Raw genomic sequence first — 22,912 nt, forward strand, 5'->3', positions numbered from 1 at the left:
AAAAAAATTTTGATTCTTAATTTTTTAGAAAATTTACAAAAAATATAAAAACTTACCCAGCACGAAGAGATGCAGCTGTGAGTGTCAATTGTTGTGCGGCGGCAGCACTTGCAGTAGGATCGGCGGCAACAAGTTCGGATAGTACCAAAACGGTGGTTGTTGTTGTTCCAGCGGTGCAATTCGAGACATTGGACACTGTTGAAACGCCTCTTGGTAAATCGTCATCGTGTTGTAATTGCAATTGAGGATAGTGTAAATGAAGAGTTGATGTTGTTCTTGGTGTGACACAATTGACGGGCACTAGGCCACCTCTTGGCGGCGGTGATGGCGATGGTGGTGAGGGTGGCGGTGGTGGATATTCTACGACTTGTACCCTATCAGCCTCGTTCTCGTAAATAATCTCCTTGTCATGTGTGTACATGATTGTTTTTTGTCCATCATTGTAGATGAGGTCAATCATTTTGTGTTCGCCAACTGCCAAATTTGAATTGTTACCAGCCGATTCGGGTGTTACTCGATCGTCCTGATCGTCAGGACCACGGGAATGATCGTCGTCTTGCTGAATATGCGAATGATGATGCTGATGATGATGGTGATGTCGATGATGATTGTGATGATGATGATGATATTTTAAATGAAGTGGATGTCCCGGTGGTTCATGGAGATCGAGAACATTAACCGGTTGCATCGTCGCCAGTAACGTGTGCTCACTGTCATTTTGATTTTGATTGCTCAATGATGACGCCGGAGACACTGGGACCTCCTGTTTTTAAGAAAAATGAGAATGTAAAACCCCCTAATAATTAGCAATCCTTATAATTAAAAAACAATCTAATTGTCAAAAATTCTTAATTCCTTTACAAAAGACATATTCTTCAAATGTTCCAGAACATCAAAAATAAGTATTTTACAATAAAAAGTTACTTAAAGCAACCCAACCCTGCTTGTCATTCTAGTAAATTTTTAACCGGACCATATTTATAGTAATAAATATAATAATAAACATAATAATAAAACACAAGACCTGAATAAATGAAAGTATAATAATCAAACTAAACCTCCACTCTCGGAATCTCGACAATAATAAAATTAATAATTCCGCAGATATGAATGTTTCATGATAATTCATTAGCATTGCTAGAGTACTTAAAAAAATTACCTTTTGAAGATCAACCGATCAATAATAAGCAAAAGTCTTTTTCAAAGACTTTCTACACGTGAATGTAAAATATAAAATATTTTTTTCATTTAATAAGCATAAAATTGCGTAAAAATGATCTCGAGAGACTTTGATATATTTTATTGACAAGATAAATAAAAAAAAAATCTTTGAAATCTACGATTTCGAGAAACTGGCACGATTGGTACATAAAATGACACACGCACACTCACACAAGCACCTAATATATATATATATATATATATATATATATATATATATATACAAGATGAGCCATAATTTTTCCCAGAGTCACAAAATTTAATACCTCATTATGAATATTGTGGACTTGTGCTAAAAATATATATATGTACTCGAAACGATTATTATTCCTTATTATTTATTATAAATTCGAATCAAGTGGAAATGAAAATACAGTAGGTGGTATTATGTAATAAAATTTCGATTTTGCGTATTTATGAAAAGAGGGTAACGAGAAAAAGTTTTTTAATGTGCGATTCTTTCGTTATTGAATGTTAAATTTTCCATTTTAGTGGATAATTTGCCTTGAAACTTAATTTTGGGAGAATATTTTATTAACAGAAATGAAAGTAACTTAGCTTGGTTATAAAATTATAGGGTATCGGTTACCATATAGCAACGGTTGCTATATATGGTAACGGTTACTATGACTACAGTTGCTAAGGTAACGATTACCATAACAACGGTTTGCTGTATAGTAGCAATTACTATACCTTATAGTTGCTATGGTCTCCGCTACCTTAGCAACGTTTGCTATAAAATTAACAAACTATAACACTAACATAATATAAAAAAATTTGATAAAAAAATTTAGTCCAGAATTCTAGACACTACGAGATGCAAATAGTAAGAAATAAAAGTCTTTCTACAATGAGAGTTAATTAGCAAAAGAAAGCCTATAAACGGCGCATACATCATTTATATATTGTTTTAACTATATACAAACCCAAACCAGACACTATTTGAATGTTTTCAATTGGCGTTCATTTGCAACTAACTTTAAACATTCACTTATTCTTGTGGTGCGAGTATATACATATACATAGATATAATAATAATTTGCACGTCTACAATTTGTAATGAATGGAAAAAAGAAAATAAGTAATGACACAGTCAATATCCGTTATAGACTTTTTATTTTAATTTTGATGCGGTTTTGTGTATACGCGTCTGCAAAATTGTGGTAAACAACGGTAATAATGATTTTTTTTCTCTTACATAAATGCGCGTATATAATGCTCGCGTGAGTGAAATACTTAACTTTTGCATGAAAATTTGGATTTTTATGAAAAATCGTAATATCTCTGGATGGCCCTTTAAAATTAAGGTTGTTTTACAAAGTTATTTTAAAACTTTTTTAACTGAAATTAAGATATTGTAAAACAGCCTTAATTTTAAGGGTAAAAATAATGATTGGGGTACAAAAGTTCCAAAACGGAAGTTCCAATCGAAAAGTTCCAAGAAAAAAGTTCCAAAATGAAAATATCCAAAATTTATTTTTCCAAAGTACAAAAGTTCCAAAATATAAATTTACCAAAGTATAAAATTTCCAAAATAAAAAGTGTTTGTTTGAAAAAATAAGTTTAAAAATGTAAATTGTAGCCGATGGCCCTAAGATATCCGAGAATGTCATTATTATCCACACAATCTTGAAAATTTAGAACGATATTAAAAATCCTGTCTTCGGCGATTACCGCGAACATAAGTAACCTATAATGTTAGTTAATTTTAGTAATATTAGTTATATTTATTTTTTTTTATTTTTAAAACAATTAAATATATTTTATATAACTTTCCATCCGAATGCTTGCAATATAGAAATCCTTCGATATGTAAATAATTTTTTTTTCCGACTTGTAATATTTCTGCCATAATTAATCAAAAATATAATTTTACTGTTCACTATTTTCTAATTTAAATAAAGTGTTTCATATACTTTACAATTTAATACAATTTCACTGATTACTATTTTTAATTTGAATACAATTTTTAATTTCACAACATGATTTTGGAATGAGCACACGTCGAAGGACAATTTATGAAAATAACAACGATAATTAAATAACAACTGAAAGTTTCCTGACGTGAAGTTGTACTTTGAAATTTGAAAAATATTTCAAAAAACAATGTTTGTAAAAAACGACGATTGGAAAAAAAATACTTTGGTAAAAATGGTCTTTGGAAAAATAATATTTTGGAAAAAATTTAATTTGGGAAAATAATAATTTGGGCCCTTCGGAATTGGAACTTTTGACTCCATACCAAAATAATTTATCCCAACCTCGAATAATGAACCCAAACTTTTAAAAGTTTGAGACAAAAAGGTCTTGAAGTTCAAAAAATATGGCCTTGATGTTAAAAACTAATCTTTGGGGTTATGTTTCTACTACGATCTTTAGTTTAACCCTCTGCCTATTCACTTGACATAGGCCTCGAAAAACAGTGGAAACGTTTTAATTTTAAGGTTATATTATGAAGACGCCTTGCAAAATCACAAAACTTTCAGGAATTTAAACATTTTAAAGCTTATATTTTTAAGATTTAGATTTTAAGGTTATGTATTATGCCTTGCATAATTTAAAAATAATTTGCAATTTTGAAAATTAATTATCAATTTTAAAATTTATGTGCACATGAGCCCAGGGATGTCCATGACTCAGAAACGAAACTTCCATTAAGATTAAGTATGCTGTGTACTATGTGGAGCGAAGGGGGACACACAGATGGAGAGGGAAGAAGGGCCTTGAGGTCCAGACTACGCGCCCCCGGATTTCAAAGCTCCTTCACTTTTATCCACTTTGCTCATCAGGATAAATTATATGCCCCTTAAAATTTATTCTAATAATTTTTGAAAAAAAAGAATTTAATCGACTAAAATAAGGGTCTTTCGAAAATATCTCAGTTTATAGATAGGATCGCTGAAGTTATGTGCGCGCGCATCTACTCACGAATGTGGGGTAAGGGTTAAAAATTAGTCCAAACTAGCGTGACGTATGAACGATCCTTAACATAACCTAAAAATGAGGTCACATTTATTTTATACCGAACAACCTTTAATATTTTTAATATTTTCAATATTTTTAAATATTAATTTTAAATAAAAAGATCTTGTTGTTTTATAGGCGAAGATAAACGTCTTGAGGCAAAGATAAACTTAATATTAAGGTCAAAATTTAAAGGTCCCACTTCAAACGTATATCTTAAAATTTAGGGCAAAATTTTAAATGTACTAGGCGAACATAACCTCAAAATTTAGGACATAAGTTATCAGTACATTTCAAAATATAAATTTAAATAAAAAAAATTTATTAAAATTTTAATAAAAATTTAAATTTTAGTTTGTTATTATTAAATACCAAAAATGCGTTTTCATTAAAAATGCGAAAATTAAAAAATTTTAAGAAACTTTTTATCTCACTATTTTAATGATTCCGCGCGTATATATTTATATCGTGTCCATATCTTCCTGTATCAATCTACCTTAATTCTCTGAAGAGTGAAGTGGCCATATAAAATATATATAGGTATGATAGAGCGAAACTAATTAGGCCGCAGGGCTCTTTTGAATCAGATTGAAATAATTGAGCTGCTCGAAACTAAAGTGGTGCCAGTTACAAAGTCATCAATTATTACTGCTCGCGCATCGATGTAATAGAGCAAAAGCGTTTAAACGTCTAATCTATGTCGTTCTACTGTTTTTTTTGTATTTTATTTTTTTCTCTCTATATACTTTAACAGGCAATTGATTTCGGAAAGTATTTTAGTGTCAACTCTTTACTTGGAAAGCACACAACATTTGAAATTATTATTGCAATTCGTTTTCATTTTTACTTTTCACGCGGCACATTTATATATTGTATATATACATTTGTCGCTTGGCGACGATTTATTGAATGTGGCAAAAAGGAACAACAATTATTCCACTTACGTCTTTTTAAATGTTTCCCAACTCGATAAATTTTGCCATATTTTTTCTCTTCATTAATTACCTTACTTTTTAAGTGAAGGATATATAAAAAACGAAAATTGAAAAATTATGATTTGAAAGCAAAAAATATATTTTTTATCATAAATTTAGTAAAATTTAGTAGATAAAATAAATTTTACTATTATTAAAAAAAATCTTTTATTAAAAAAATAATGCAAAAAAAATAATTTAAAAAAAAATAATTTAAAAAAAATAATTTAGAAAAAAAATAATTTTTTAAAATAAAAAAAACGAACTTACGTAATAATAAATTACGAGAATTTAAATCGATTTGCAAGTCAGTGTACGTCGAGAAGTATAAGTGACAATTTGGAGAAAGAGAGAGAGAGAGAGAGACCTAAAATTTCCATGGTGGCAATGTTAACGATAATGGCCTCCAGAGGAGGGAATCTGTGCGGGTCCGCAAGTCGTTAAGAATTCTCGAATGGTGCCTCCGCCATTCGCGCGTCTCTAAGAACTCTCGCAGATTTAAAAAAACGACTCCTCTTTTTTTAAAACTCAAACAATCAACTTTAATTAATGTATACCCAAACGAAATAAAAAAATAATAAAAATCCCTCATTACTGTAAATATTTTTATAAAATCTTTTTTTTTCTCAAATTAACCTCGAATTTTATTCAAAAAATAGCCCAGACCAAAATAAAAATTAAAAAAAAAATTTTATGCATTCACTCAACCGTCGATATTTTTAAGAATTTAAAAAATTTAACGTAGAATGATTTATTTTTATTTAGATTTAAAATAAGTATGTATAAAAAACGAATAAAACCCCCAAATTTTAGGTCAATTTTTGGTCAAAAAATCAGGTCAAAAGTCGAACGTAACCTTAAAGTCCCACAAATTTAAAGGTCGAAAGTTATAAATCTTGCACCGCACGAACACCTTTAGGTCAATTTAGGTCAAAATATAGAGTCGGTTTCAATTCTGTAGTCAACATGCGAATATATCCGAAAAATTTAGGTCGAAAGTGCGACAAATCTTAAAATTTAGGTCTAAAGAGAATATAACCTGAAAATTTAGGTCAAAAGTTACGAATAAGATTAAAATCTTCGGTTTGAAATTTCTGTAAATATTATCCAGTTTAGTGTCGAACATAACCTTAAAATTAAAGCAATATTTTTAGGTCAAGAGGCAAATATAATTCGATCTTAAAATTTAGGTCAAAATTTGTAGGTCTAGTTGGGAACATTTAAAAATTTAGGTTAATATACAAAGGTTATGTACTCCAAAAGTGTGGATTAAAATTTAGGTCAAAGTTTTAAAGTAGGCGCACATAAATTTAGGTCATAATTCCTAAGTCAAGAGACAAATATAATCGTTCTTAAAATTTAGATCTAAATTTTAAAATTGAGGTCTTGAGGCGAAGATAAACTTAATATTAAGGTCAAAATTTAAAGGTCCCACTTCAAACGTATATCTTAAAATTTAGGGCAAAATTTTAAATGCACTAGGCGAACATATAACCTCAAAATTTAGAACATAAGTTATCAGTACATTTCAAAATATTGATTTCCGAATTTTAAAAAATTCTCCGTCATAGAGACATATTTTAAACATCTCAAAATATAATAAAATCTTGAAGGTATATCTTAAAATTTGGGTTATAATTTCAAGATCAAGAGGCGAACCGAACCTCCAAATTTAAGATACAGTTTTAGTAGAAAAAAATTTCCTATTAGTCACATGTTTTCGTTAGAATGCGCATCATAACAAAAATATTTAAAAAAAAAATAAAAAACTGAAAAAAGAGATTATAATCGTATGACGCTATATATCGCGCACACAGTGCCGTATTATGTCAGCAATAATTCAAAATATAAACGTCTATATAATTATAAATTTTTTCCACCATGCGTCATTTACCAACTTTGATTTATTAATGATATTATGATAAGCCTCTCTTAAAATGCAAAGTGTCTTTGTGAAAAGAAAAACGCAAAAAATAAATCCAAAAAAAATTTTTTTTGTTTTTTTTCCATTCAATTGAATTGCAAAACAAACTGATTAAAGAAATTCAATATTATGAAAATTCTAATACTTCAAGAGGTAGGTTTAATATTTATATTGAAAGGGAAAAAAAAGTGTGTTTTTTTTTTGAAAAAATAAAAAAGAAAAGAGAAAATTGTCTATTGTTAATGGTGTGTAACAATTTTTCTGAAATTTTTTCTTGTGTTTTATTATAGAGGGAAAAGATTTTGTCTAAAGAAAAGAGAGCTCGACTGCTGCGGTCAACCAGTCTCGTTATTCAGCGCAACGGGAGGTAAAAGTTGGAGAGCCACAGAAGCAGAGAAAATATACCGAGGGGTTTATATGTGTATATAAGGTGGTGAATAAGGTGAAATACCATAATAAGGAATTCAGTTTGTTATATGATTTGGGTCAAGCCCCCCTCCCTTAAAAAAAAATTGTAAAATAATAATCGTAAAAGGGTCGAGAAAATTGGTTTTTTCGAAAAATGTATACTCTAAGAAATGTTCTTTTTAATCTTTCTTTAAGAAATATTTTCTATACATAAATGTTGTTTCTGGGAGAAAAATTATTTTTTATTCACAATACAATAATTTTTTTTTCCGGGCAGGACATAAATTTGACTCTTTTTTTCAAGGGAGTAATTCCCAAATCCTTTTGGTATTCTTAAAATTTATTACTCGAGGTTAAGGGGCAAATTTTTATTACTTTGAAAATGTTTACCTCGCCATTCACTTTTATTTGCAGCAACAAATATAATTTTCTTGAAGTGAAGCAAATTTTCGAAAACCGCTTAAAAATTTAACTTAGAAAGTTAGATGAAAATTGTATTAAAAATAATTGAATTTCCGAGGAAATTTTTATTATTTATAAAGATAATTGAAATTTTGACGATTTTTGAAAAAAATTGAATTGTTACAAAAAGAATTTCATTAAATTTTTTGAAAATAATTTAATTCTTTACAAGAAATTTAATTAAAAATGTATTGAAAATAATACTTAAATTCTAATAAATAAATTGTAGCAAAGGTTTTTAAAATAATTGAATATCTTTGATAAATTTTAATAAAATTTTTAAGAATAATAACATTTTTCGAGGAATTCGATTAAAATTGTATTAAAAATAATTGAAGTTCAGCATTAAAGTTTATTATTATTTATGAAAATAAAATTGAATCTCCGTAAAAAATAATATTATTTAAGAAAATAATTGAATAATAATTTATGGAAATAATTTGTAAATAATTGAATTCCTGTGAAATTTTTATTATTTATGAAAATAATTAAATGTTTGCGTAGAATTTTATTAAAATTTTTTTGAACTAATTGAATTCTTTTAGGAATTTTTATTAAAGTAGTAGATATTCAAAATCATTGAATTCAGGAAAGTTTTTGAAAATAATTAAAATTTTGCCAAGGATTTTATTAAAATTTTTGAAAATAATTGAATTGCTGAGAAGAATTTTACTACTTTTGAAAATAATTGAATTTCTTCAAAATTCAATTTGTTTTAGTGTTTTTAACTAAAATTCTTCTATAAATCCATTATTTTTAATAATCAATTAAATATGTATTTAAAAATTTAACTAATTTCAGGATTCCAGGTTGCGTGGCAACACTGAATGTACGATTTTTGGTACCAAATGTAATTTTTCGAAGTGATGCAAATTTTCGAAAATCTTTTAAAAAATTTAACTTAGAAATTATAAGATTTTTGTCCTCAAATCCGTAATTTTCTTCAAGTCAATCAAGTCTTTGAGAATCCCTTAAAAAATATAACTTAAAAGGTACAACTTTTGGCACTAAATATAATTTTCTTTAAGTGTAACAAAATCTCTTTAAAAAAAATTGAACTTGGAAAGTAAAAGTTTACTTTATAAAAAAAGTGTACAACTTACCGGCGATAAAGATTCCTGCATATGCAGGGATGTATTTTCGGCTTCGTCCGCACAGGTAGACATTCTGCGGACTAGATTCTTCACCTGTTCCTTGATGAGATCGTGCTCTTCAATGGACCGTGATCCTGGTTCTAAGGTCATTCGTTTAGTGTAATGTCCTTTCAATAGTCGAAAAATTTTCCTCCCTTTACTACTTCTAGATTTTCTTTTCTTTTCTTTTGTTTTCTATTAGTGGCACATTGACGTTTCGAGATCTGGGGTTCTTTATCACAGACTATACTGTATGGCACGTGAAGTAGTTGCTTGAAGTAGTTGAAAATCGCCTGCAATCAAAAAGAAAAGAAATTTAAAAAATAGACTTTTAGAATGGAATCAAATTAAATTATTGCAATTAATAATTTAAGTATTTTTATTTTTAAAATGGAATTTTTACTTTACTAATGATGATTCTTTACAAAAATGCTTGTTTTTCATCAAGAGGGTCTATTTTTATGGGTAAACAATCATTTCGTAAAGACTTTATTAACCTTTAAAGAGTGAATAAGTAAAAGTAAATTTGAAAAACAACGTAAGGATGATTTTGAAACATGTTTTACTGGGTTATTAGGGTTTTAAATTAGTACAAAATTTTTACCACCAATAGTAAACGATCCAAAAAGTTGTAACGAATAGGGAAATAAAGCACAGTTTGATTTTGGATAAGAGGAAAAAACAAAAAATCAGTATTTGTTAGGAACCATCCTGAACCGTATACGGATGATTTTTAAAACATTTTACTGGGTCTTTGATATTAAAAACAAATTCTGAATGTTTTCAACAAGCAGTAGTCGTAACAAAAAAAGCTATCCTGGTTGAGATAGTGAACCACCATGCTCAAAAGGTTACTTCTAAAAATTAATAATATCGTTTGAATCAATTAATGGATGTATGTTAATGTTAACCATACGGATGATTTTTAAAATATTTTACTAGGTCTTTGGTATTAAAAATAGGATTTTATCTATTTACAAATAGTAACACCGCCAAAAAAGTGTTTCTGTTTGTAACAAAACTTTCTAATTTATAATAAAAAAGTATATCAACTAAAAAAAATTTTGAAACAAAATTCAAAAAACAATTTCTAAAATTGTTAAAAAAATGTTTAATAAACTAACAAGAGAGAAAGGGTGAAAGAGTAAGAGAGATAGATAGAAAGAGAGATGAATAGAAATAAATAAGCTAATTTGTCTAAATTCCAAGAGCCGAGAAATTCCACTATATATTTATAAGACATTATTTTGAAAATAATCTCAACGACAATTTCTTACTTTCCATTCTGGTGAAAATAACGATTTTTGCTTCCGATAGAATTGGTAATTAATCGATTAAGAAGTCCGATATAATTAGTCTCTAAAGCTTTTACGATTAATAGAAGCTAAATTTGTAACGTGAAAATAACCCAGTTGTGAAAGCCACTGGAAAACTGCATTTAAAAAAGTGTGACGTGAATAAAGAATTGAGTGTAAGGATAGAAAGTTAGTTTTCAATCTAAATCTAAATATATATATATATATCGAAAGAAGAGAAAAGAGAGCAGAAATATACAAGCTCGTCCAAATGGAAAAGAGAGTGACACGATATATTCCTCTCTGATAAGGAAACTGTCATCATGATGGAGAGAATAAAGAAAACGTTTCACTTTGACTCATTCGTAAAAAGAGAAAAAAAAGAAGTGCGTATATAAAAGATCAATTAGCAAACGGATGTCGTTCTCCAATCAGATCAGGGAGATTTGTAACAAAAAAAAATTGATGACATTTTCTTTTTCTTCACAGAGATTAGATACATATACATTTCAAACGAGAAATGAAATTTATTTCTAATTTTAGAAAATCACATAAGGAACACATCCATTTCTTAAAACTTTATAATGTGAATAAAATAAAAATTTTAAATGGCGGATCCAACACAGTAAAAAAAAAGTCTGACTCCGTTTACACCTTAAATTCAGCCCATGTATTTCACATAAGTCTGTCCTTGTTTAACGGGGCTGACTCCGTCTACATCATAAATTCAGCCTCAAAAATAGGCTGAAAGTAAAACTTTTTTTTTAGTGTGAATATGGCGAACTTTCAGTCCTTTTTAAACACTCTTTTAAAGTCATCAGTAACTTTCAACCCAATTTAAACATTAAGAAATGTAAATTAATTAATTAATTAATTTAAAATTAATTAAACTTAAATTCTCAAAATTGACGTAATCAATTAACCTTAATCTAATTATAATTTTTAGTAGTTTACGATAGGGTTACCATTTGATAATTTTAGGATGAAAACGGTTTTTGTAACTTTGTTTTTATATTTCTCTGGTTGTTATTACTATATCCAGTGTTTGCGCGCGCGCCCACTTATCCTAAATCTGGTTTCAAAAACCTGCAGACGAGACTATACGAGGTATTACGTCGTCCATTGGAATTCCATAGTATGGACCGGGTTGCATAGTCTGCTCTCGTAAAACTGGATTTCCGCCAGATGGTGGCTTGCCACTGACTGACTGATAGACAGGTGTAATAATAGACGTAACGAGGAAGAGAGGAATCAATCGAGAGTGAATGTGTTCAAAAGATTCTCTTTCTCCTTTCCCTCTGTGTATATATATACAAGTCCAGGGTTATAGATATAGTATATACATACCTATATATATATATTCCTATTATATAAAAACATTTCTCCGCCGCCGCAGTGTCAGGATTTTTTAAGGGCCCCCTCATGAGGGCCGTCATCAAAAGGCCCCCTAAATAGTAATTTATGCTAACTCCAGGTCAAAATATAGGTCAATTTTGACCTTTGTTATAACCTACAGGTCAAAAAGTAGCCATACAAGGCCTCTCTAAAGGGTCTGTCCCTAGGTCAACATTTAGGTAAAATCTGACCTATTTTTTAACCAACACGATAAAAAAGCGACCCCATTAGGGTCCTTCAAGGGGTTGTTCCCTTAGTCAAAATATAGGTCAAATTTGACCAAATTTTCGACCTGTAGGTTAAAAAATGTGTCACATTTGACCTAAATTTTGACTTAGGGTAATGACCCTTTGGAGGGTCCTTATGAGGCCTCTTTTTGACCTGTAGGTTAAACAAAAGTAGGTCAAAATTGACCTATTTTACATCTAAGGGCTAAATTTTCGATCTGCAGGTTAAAAAATAAGTCACATTTGACCTAAATTTGGACTAGGTTGTAAAGTTATGTCAAAAATTAGATTAAAATTGAAACCGCTTTTAACAATTTAAAATTCAAAATGGCGGCTTCAAAATGGAGACCAAAAAAATTTTAAAGTTAACGAATCTCTCTAAAAATGCCTACTTAGGCGTTTTCGGGGTCACTGAATACAAATCAGTGTTCGAAAATTCAAAATGGCGGCTTCAAAATATCAACTAAAAAATTTTAAAGTTAAGGAATTCGTTAACTTTTAAATTTTGTTGGTCGACATTTTGAAGTTTCGACCACTGATTTTGATTCAGTGACCCCAAAAAATACAATGTCATGTTTTTAAAAAAAAAAAAAAATTTTTTTGAACATTTATGGCACAAAAACTTTATTTTCACTGGACTGTGAGGGGATTAAATAAATTCATATCAATTTTAAATTATATTTCAAAAAATGTAAAAAACAATATTGTAAGGAGCAAAAATATAAATACGAAGTTTGTAAAATTTGTTCTCTTTCATTCACATTCGAGCGAGAAATCGTTGGAAAAAGATCGAAATAAACGAGAATCTCGTCAAAAATACAAGGTAAACAAATGAATACCTAAGTTCTGTCTTTTTTCTTTTATGAAAGGAGAGATTCTCAAATGCAACACTACATTAGAAAAAAAATTTATTTGATTCAAATAACTGATTACTTGACTATTATCAATTAAATTTTTATTTAAATCAAATAATATTTATTGGAATCAATTAAATGGTATATGCTTCAAAGACTGAAATTCTTGGTTCAAATACCATTTAATTGACTCCAATAAATATTATTTGATTCAAGTAAATAGATAATAGTCAATTAATCAGTTATTTGAATCAATAATAAATTTTCTTTCTGTATATCTTTCAAGTAATTAAAATTGTAAAATTATGCACAAAAAAAGACAAGATATAAGAAAATCAAGATAAAACCAAGTAAAAAATAAGGGGTTGGCACAAATTCTGAACCCGTTTATACATCTTAAAACCAAACATTTTTTAAAAGTACCCTATACGCTACTTTTAACTTTAAATCTAGAGTATAACAATTTTTTTAAAGAATTTTAAAATCATAATTTCGAGGCTGAAATTCAGTCAAAAATGTTTCTATAATGGAAATAGTTTTAGTGAAAAGTGGGCTCTGGGTTTAATATAAACCAAAATAAAGCATTGGTAGATTTCGTAGATATTTTTAAAAAATTGGTAGAATTATAATATAATACAATTTATTAGGTAAATATATATATATATATATATATATATATATATATATATATATATATATATATATATGTGTGTAAAGTATTTATACATAGTATACATATAGTACATATATACTATAAATATAGATGTAAATATACATGTGTAGGCAAAGTGGAAATACCGCCGCCAGGAACAAAACGGGAGATTTTAACCTCACCTACTCAGGCTACCTACCAATTTATACTACGCGGAAGGAGATTAAGGAGAAGGAGTTGTAGGTTTGCTTTACACATATACCGGGACAAGAGAGAAGTCCAGAGAAGCTGGTTCGGCCGGTCTAACCTGATTCTTAAACCCTGGCCTGGCTCTCCTGATCAGATTGGACCCATCACCGTGGGGTCCGTCTCATTTCAAGTAACCTCGACGCCCTCGCCACGAATGGCAGAATTCTCCCGGAGCTCCATCACTGCACAAATATCTTCTTCCAATTTTATTCCTTTCGAACATTTTTTGGGATATTTTCAGTAAAATTTCTAGTAGCAGTTGCATAAGAAGAAGTTTTAATACTAATAGTAGTTGTAGTGCAATATTAGTGATAGTTCCAGTTGCAGTGATAATAGTTTCAATAGTAGTGATATTTTTGGTAGCAATTATAGTATTTTTAGTATTAGGGATTGTAGTTACGGTACTGATTCGGTAGTTTTAATAGTAGTGATTGTTTCAGTAGTAGCGGTAGTAGTTTTAATAGTAGTGACAGTAGTTTTAATAATATAGTGACAGTAGTTTCAGTAATAGTAATAGTTTAGTAGTAATTTTTAGCAGTACTCGAAAACAATCCTATAGTTAGAAACCTAGCATTCTTTTAGCATCCTACAAATTCGGTTGTGATTTCATCATTTCCAATTGGATTATTAACAAAGGAAACCATAGTGATTATGCCGATGATGTGGATGATGATGATGATGATGATGATGATGATGATGATGATGATGATGATGATGATGATAGACCAGTGTATATAGTGAAAGTGAAAAAAGTGAAGTGTTCCTTAAAAAACGAATCATTCACTTTACCTAAAGATTTTTGTTTCTTTCTGTAAAAACATTTTAAATAAAATCTACCATCTGGTATAGCAGAATAAAAAAGGTGTTAACAATTTCCCTCCTATATAAAATTTTGGAACAGTTGGTTAACAGCATTCTCCAAATATTCGCTTTCAAGTGGTGAAAATCCGGATAAGAAATAAGTAAAAATTGAAAAATTGAAAACAAGAAGCTTTCTTAAAAATTAAAAATTCGGATCATTGTTAAAAACGGAAAATTAAAATCTTTTAAAAAATGGAAATTAGAACCTAGTCTAAAAGGAAGGTGATTGAAAGGTAGCTGATAAAGCTTTAGTCTTTTAGCTTAAAATCAGATTTAAGTCAATTTAAGTCCATTCTAATGTAAATAGCGATAAAAGTATAAAAGTGCTAAACAGTCAAACTCTTAAAAATTTTCGTCAAAAGTGGAGTATAGAAAGTTAAGATTCATTTTTCAGTGTTAGAGAGAATATCCTTTGAAAATTAAAAATTAGAATCATTCAAAGTATATACACATGATAGTAAGAATAAGCGTTTTGGTCTTCATTAAAAAAAGGCATTTCCTAATGTTACTTATGTAAACAAACACACTGAGTATAAGAAATTTCGAAATCGACCTTCAGACTCATGTACACCTCTCTACCTATCTATATATATATACACTACACATCAAATAAATCCTTCAGAATTTATCAAAAATGGATATTCATTACCGCACAATTCAATTATATTTTTGAATACTATTCCTTTCGATTGCTATCGATTGAGGAAATTATTAAAAATGACAGTATCTATAATTAATAATCGCTGTATTATTATTTTTGAAAAAGCGATAGTTGAAAAAATAATTTTATAGTGAAAAACGTCATCATCCCTTTTGCAGATTATTATCATCTTCTGCGTGTAATTAATTGCAGTTCTTTACTCAATGAAATAGTTATTACTCTAAATAATCAATTGAATTCTAAATTTTTATTTTATTTATTTATTTTATTTTAAACAGACGTATTCTAAGAAAAAGGAAACAACTTAAAAATTACTAGTGAATAATTATAAAAAATATTGTTAATCATCTGTAGAAGCAAGAAAATGTTTATGTTCAAAACTATAGTTGAAAATATCCAAAAACAATGCGTAAAAATTTTGAAACGCTTGTGCACCACTTTCTCTAAAGAATATATTCATTATATATCCATTAGGTTTGCAGCTTTAACCAATTGTGCGGGTATGAATACAATCCTAATTGTTTGCGAAAATCCATATTTTATATTCCATAAGTCAACCAACTTCAATTGTATTTTGCTTTCCCTAAATTCAAGAGTATACTTTTTCTTTGAAACTTTATACTTTACTGTTAGAAACGACAACAAGAACAACAGGAACATTAACAAAAAGACTAACAAAAATATTAGCAAAAACATTAGCAAAAACAGCAAAAAGAACAGTAAGAAAAATAGTAGAAAAAAAATATTAATAACAGTACCAAGAATAGTAGCAAGAACAGTAACAATAATATTATCAAGAACAGCATTAAGAACATCATTAAGAATAGTATTAAGAATAGTATTAAAAATAGTAGCAAGAAGAGTAACAAGAATATTATCAAGAACAACATAAAGAATATTACTAAAAATGGTAGCAAATACAGCAACAAAAATAGTCGCAGAAACAGTAACAAGAAAAGCAGCAAGAACAGTAAGAAGAATTTTAACAAAACTAGTAACAAGAATATTAACAAAACTATAGTTACAAGACTAGTAGCAAGCAAATAAACATTAATATTATCATGAACATCATTAAGAATAGTATTAAAAATAGTAGCAAATACAGCAACAAAAATAGTATCAAGAACAGGAATAAGAACAGTTCCAAGAATGGTAGCAAAAACAGTAACAAAAAAGGCAGCAAGAACATCAAGAAGAATAATATCAAGAACAGCATTAAGAATATTTTTGAAAATTGTGTCAAGAACATTAGCAAGAATAGTAACAAGAATATTACCAAAAACATTATTAGGAATAGAAACAAAAACAGTATCAAGAATAATAGCAAGAACAGTAACAAGAATAGTATTAAGAACAGTGATAAGAAGAATAGCAAGAACACTAAAAGACTACTAAAAGGAATAGTAACAAAAATAATAACAACAATGATACAACAATCAAGAAGCAGCACGACCAGAACAGAATCCAATATGGTCAATGTTGAAACCAATCATCCCACTTCACCTTGACTGTCAACCCTCTTCCAAAAAAAGTAACTCCTCATCGACAAACTAATACCGAAAAACTCTAAAATTCAATGTTTTTCCCAAAAAAATGTCCCTAAATCCAAAAATAACTTTCTCCCATCCCTTGTTGTCTCATATCTTTATTTCTCATCTCAAGGAAAATTTCTCTTTTCAGTAATTACTCCCAAAAACGAACGAGAGAGAGAAACACATCGGGGAGTCTTCTAAAGGGAATAAGTGGATCCCCTCGAGAACGATAACCTGACGTTTCCAGAAGAGACCTTGCCACCACCTGTCGGGGCAACACAGGTACACACATAACGCGCACAGGTCTCTTGGAAACACGCATATATCTGAGAGGTTAGAAATCTAGGCTAGCAAAAGAGGAAAATTCAAAATTCTCACATATGTACTCACTTGTTCAAAGATTGCGAGCATTGGTTCCAGTTGACACTATAGGGAGATTTTTTCCTTGGGTGGGGGACTGGGGTTGATAATGGGCGGACCCCAGTTTTAAAAAAAATGGGGGTGGTGGGAGGGTGGAAAAAAGGGGGACAAAACTACAAACTACTAAGCGTCCCTCTTGAGTTCCGGATCACATCTCCGCGGATAATAACATTTTTCCCCACATCCGAGGCTGTGCCTCAATTTTTTTTTCGTTTTTCAAAACAATCTCTGATGATCCGACGGCGCAGACACTAATTCACCTTTTTCTTTTAATTTATATATCCTGACACAAAAAATTTTATCCACAAATGGCACTATTTTTTTTTTTTTTACTTTTCTTCTCTCCCAAAAAAAGCACTCTCACTTGATATCGAGTTTTCACTTTAGTATCATCTCTCTTCTCCTCTCGTGGTGATTCTTCCGGTTTCACAGCGTGTACCGGTGTCTCTCTTTCAAGAAAGAGGTGGGAAAATGGGGCGGTGAGGGTGGGGGAATGGTGGAATTTTCTTCTTCGTTTGCAGTATCAGGAAAAAACCAAAACACGAACTTAATTTTTGTCGTAGAGAAAGCGAATCAATTTGATTTGGATTTTGAATATTTTTTTGAGAAAAACAACACTTGGGAATGGATGGTGAGATGATGATATTTGAAAACCAAAGTTAGCCGCTGCAAGCAACGAGCGAACCTTGGCGCTCGGTCCTCGGAGTTCTCTCTTCTCTTGAGATAGGCAACATGGCCGCCGCCGCCTTCCAGCATCCAAACCTTCTCCCCCCACCTCGCCTCTCTTTTTCTGACTTCGTCTTTTAACTTTTATCTCACTCCAACACGTTGAATTCTGCCATTCACCATCGAGACTCTCTCTCCTTTACCTGAGTTTCAATGTCTCTCTTTTACCTTTGAGAGTAATTCTTCCCTCTCTTTCTTTCTCTCTCTCTCCCCCACGCAACCACTTTGGATCCGTCCCGAGACTCCCACTCCTAAAGTCCCTCGGGGCATTATCTCTCTCTCTCTCTCTCTCCTTCAGAAGAGCACGCAGGTAGCCAACAAAACGGTTAGAGATTATTATGACGGACAAGGATATACAAAAATTGAAACAATAGAAAAATAGGATTCTTTCTTAGAGGAAAGAATTTCAAATTCCTGATGATTTCTGGTTAAAAGTTGACTCTCTTTTTTTAAGAGTTAGGCTAAAGATAAGAGTGAGACGCACGCGCAAAGAGTGGGGAGAGTTGGGTCCAGTGTAGGAGGAGAGGGGGGGGAGAGATTGGCGGAGGGACGGACCCAAGTGCGTGAAGCTGTGCTGGCGCGCAGAGGAAGATTAAAAAGAAGAAAAAAGAAGATGGAATTAAAAGAGGAAGAAAAAAAAAGAGTCGTGAAAAATGGGCACCAAAGAGAGAAGAAGAGAGAAAGAGAGATAGCCCTCGGGTTACGCTTCTTAATGCGACCCTGTTCAGGGAGGCATCACATATGGGCCTTGACTACACACATATATGTGTATGTATCAGTAAACCGTAGCTTTTGCTGCAAACACCACAAGCACCATGGAAAATTTTCAATTGCTTCCAGCCGATGGCTAATCGAATATGTTCTTTCTCTCTCTCTCTCTCTCTCTTTCTTTCGTGGTTAACTTGTGGTCCCCTTTCCCCACCCTTCCAGCAATATAGTTACTGCCAGAGTGCCGGACGGTCCCAAACTCTCTCCCTCTCTGTCTCTCTTGGTAATGGCGCGAGATTCACAATTTCGTTTCGTATATATCGTTGTCGTCGGTACGTAACGCGTGGGCGTAACATAAGAAAAACATTCGCGCGTTTCTCTCACTCCAACGCGAGACCTAACTTAACCCTTTGCTGTGAATGGCTATATAGTAAAGGCGCTTCTGTATAAAGTGACCTTGAAATTGACTGTCGATTTTTAATTATTTTTTCTAAAAGTAAACTATTGGAGAAATAAGTGGATGGTAATTTTTGTTTGATATTGTTACTATAAATGTATTGCTTTTGTTAGTGTCACTATTAGTGACAGTAAAGTCCCTATTAGTGTCAGTAAGTACCTATTAGTATCTCTGGCGTCGTTATAGATGTCGATAGTGATTTATTAGCGTGTGTGGCGCGAATGTCACTACTAGCGACACTATTAGTTTTACTTGCGTTACTATTAGCCTCACTATCATCACTACTTGTATTTCTATCGTCAATATAATATAGTAATACTAATATTGACGCTAGAAATACAAATAGTGATGCTAATGATACTAATATTGAGGCAAGCAATACAAATAGTGATGCTAGTGTGGCTAATAGATTCACTATTTGTATTTCTAGCGTCAATATTATAGTATTAATAGCGTCATTATTAGACTCACTAGCATCACTATTAGCAATACAAGCGTCACTATTAGTGGAAATATTGTTTTAGTGTTCTTCTAGCATTAATACAGTCACTATTAGTATTGCTGGTGTCACTATTACTAGAAATAATGCGGGGTAGTGTTCTTCTAGCTTTATTAGCGTCACTCTTGGTATTATACTAGTGTCACTATTATTGTCTCACTAGCATAACTATTTGTATTACTAGAGTAAATATTAGTGTCGTTGGCGTCACTATTAATAGAAATAGTGCGGTAATGTTCTTTTAGTGTTAGTAGCATCACTATTAGAGGTCGTTCATAAACTACGTCAATCCTTAAAGGGGGGGGGGTGGAGTTACAGTTGTCACGCAACCTGGAAAAATCAGGGAATTTTGATCGGAATCCTGGAAAATTATTGTTTTCTAAAGTTATTGTGCTTATTCTTGAAATCTAATTTTTCTTAAATATTTCAAAATTAATTCAATTTTAAAAGAGTTGCGTTTCCAATTTTTCTTCGCAATAATTCAATTATTTTCATTAATAATCAAATTTTTTAAAGAGATTCAATTATTTTCATAAATAATAAAAAACTTTATAGTTTTTCAATTATTTTCATAATTAATAAAACTCTTCGCAGGATTTCAATTATTTTTAATACAATCTTAATGAAATTTCTTGAAAAATGTAATTATTCTTAAAAATTCATAAAAGAAATTCAATTATTTTAAAAAGCCTTCCTATAAATTATTTATTAGAACTTAAGTATTATTGTCAATACATGTTTAATTAAATTTTTTGCCAGAATTAAATTATTTAAAAAAATTTTAATGAAATTCTTTTTAACAATTCAATTTTTTTTCAAAATAATTTAAATAAAATTCTTCGTAGAAATTTAATTAATTTCAATAATAATTTATCAAAATTCAATTATTTTCAATATCTACCCAAGTACAGGGTTGCCACAAATATTTAAATTTATTTTTCCCTGACTTTTCCCTGATTTCCAGAAAAAATTCTCACTTTTTCCCTGACCCTAAAAAATATTCTGATTCACTCTAAAAATTATTAGATACTCGAAAAAATGTTTTATTATATTTATTTACAAATTTCATTAATTGTAAAATTATTCAAAGACATCAATAATTAATATTTAATCATTATTATTTTTCAGTAGGAATTAAAATTCTTCAATACATTCAAATTTAAACCTTTTTGAAATTCAACAATTTATAAGAATATTATTACGAAACATAATGAAGATGATCACTCCGAGTCTTTGACTCGGAGTGATCGCCTTCTTCATGTCTTGTTATAATTTAAATAAGCATGAAATTTTTCAAAAAAAAAAAATTATTTACAAAAATCCTAATAAAATCCTTCGCAAGAATTCAATTATTTTTAAAAGTAGTAAATTTTCTCAAAAAAATTCAAATTTTTAAAAAAATTGTAATAAAATTTGTTGCAATAATTCAATTATTTTCATAAATAGGGGAGACTGGGGCGAAAAGTTAAATTTTGCATAAATGATTTTTTTTAGACAATATAATCCGCTTAGATGCAAATATTTATACATCAATATTGTAGGGCAACTTGTCCCCTACAACATTCAATAAAAAAGTTTCTGATATTTTCGCAAACAATACATGTTTTGTCCTTTTTTGAAAATTTTGTTTTTTTTAACTTTTCGCCCCATGCTGGGGCGAAAAGTTAAATGGATGGGACAAAAAGTTAAATTCTATTTTTAGCCTACATAAAACTATTTTCTGATAGGTGTTAAGTAGTAGATAAGTTAAAGTATACGTAAACAAGTAATTTCGTTAATAAAAGATCTTTGTTTACTTAACAAAAGCTTTAGAATAGTTATACCTAAAGTTGATAAATTGAAATTTCAAAAAAAAAAAAATTTTTTTGGTTTATTTCACCTGAGCGGTCTTGTTTTTTGATAGAGTACTTGCCTAATGTCAAATAAATCATTTTTGAACAAATAAACCCAAAAAAACGAAAAATAAAAAAAAAATTTTTAATAACATGTAAAAATACATTTAACTTTTCGCCCCACCCATTATTTAACTTTTCGCCCCAGGGTGCGTTTTTGGCTTTAACAACAAATATAAAAAATCTGACTAAAGATATTTAGCAAATACCTTCAGGTATGTCTTCAGGGGACCCAAATAATGAAGTAAAAAAATCGCGGTGAGAATAAATGCAAAAAATATACTTAAAAGTTGATATTTTCTTTTACGAAAAAATTTTCAAAAGTAGGGTGAAAAAAAAATTTAAATATGGACACCACAAAAATTAGCAGAATTGCACACAACTCCGGACATTTATTTAGGGTGATAACACCCTTCTATAATTAAAATTGCAATGCTCTAACTATTTCCGTTCGAAAGATAATGAATTTTAACTGTTTTCACAATTTAACTTTTCGCCCCAGTCTCCCCTAATAAATCGATTATTCGGTAATTCATTTTTCAATCTAATTTTTAAATAATTCAATTATTTTGACAAATTTTAATGAAATTTTTAAGAATAATTACATTTTTCGAGGAATTTGATTAAAATATTGTATCAAAAATTAATTAATATCCTGCGATGAGTTTTATTATTTATGAAAATAATTAAAAATTTTCCCAAAAATGTTATTAATTTTTTTCTAAAATAATTGAATTTCGGTGAAGAATTTTATTATTTATAAAAATAATTGAATTCTTGAAAACAACTTTGTTAAATTTTTTTTAAATAATTGAATTCATGCGACGAATTTTATAAAAATCTATTTAAATATCACAGGGAAAAAAAAGTCTGACTCCGTTTACACCTTAAATTCAGCCCATGTATTTCACATAAGTCTGTCCTTGTTTAACGGGGCTGACTCCGTTTACACCTTAAATTCAGCCTCAAAAAGAGGCTGAAAGTAAAACTTCTTTTTTAGTGTGATAATTGATATTTTTCGAAAAATTTTATGAAATTTTTTATATTAAATAATTGAACTCATGTGAAAATTTTATTATTTATTAAAATAATTAAATTATTTCAAAGAAATTTATTCAAAATTTTATAAATTATTGAATTCCTGTGAAATTTTAATAAGAATTCTATTCAAGTTTTTAAAAATAATAGAATTTTGAAGAAGATTTTTATTTTTTATATTCAATAACAATAATTGAAATTTTGACGAAAATTTAAAAAAAAATTTTTAAATAATTGAATATTGAAGAATTTTATCATTTATAAAGATAATTGAAATTTTGACCAAAATTTTAAAAAAATTTTTTAACAGAATTGAATTTTTGCGAGGATTTTTATTACTTCTAAAAATAATTTAATTCT

At 29.6% G+C, this 22,912-nt stretch overlaps 1 protein-coding gene across 3 annotated transcripts in view; it reads right to left on the reverse strand.

Moving 5' to 3' along the window:
* LOC122498534 (protein grainyhead) overlaps window positions 1-18,020 on the reverse strand; it is a 136,410-nt gene extending 118,390 nt beyond the window's left edge. For 2 of the 3 annotated variants that reach the window (XR_006301239.1, XM_043606306.1), the window contains exons 1-3: window positions 17,203-18,020; window positions 9,057-9,379; window positions 57-763 (exon numbers count right to left, since the gene is read on the reverse strand). Coding sequence is in view for 2 of the 3 variants with exons in the window: in XM_043606306.1 (XP_043462241.1) it covers window positions 57-763; window positions 9,057-9,197 (848 nt within the window). In the remaining variant the exon portion in view is untranslated. The remainder of the gene's footprint in view (window positions 1-56; window positions 764-9,056; window positions 9,380-17,202) is intronic. The other variant, XM_043606305.1, reaches the window with a different exon arrangement.
* Between the last annotated feature and the right edge of the window lie 4,892 nt (window positions 18,021-22,912).

Source organism: Leptopilina heterotoma, unplaced genomic scaffold (assembly GCF_015476425.1).
Source record: "Leptopilina heterotoma isolate Lh14 unplaced genomic scaffold, ASM1547642v1 Lhet_15, whole genome shotgun sequence".
NCBI lineage: Eukaryota > Metazoa > Arthropoda > Insecta > Hymenoptera > Figitidae > Leptopilina > Leptopilina heterotoma.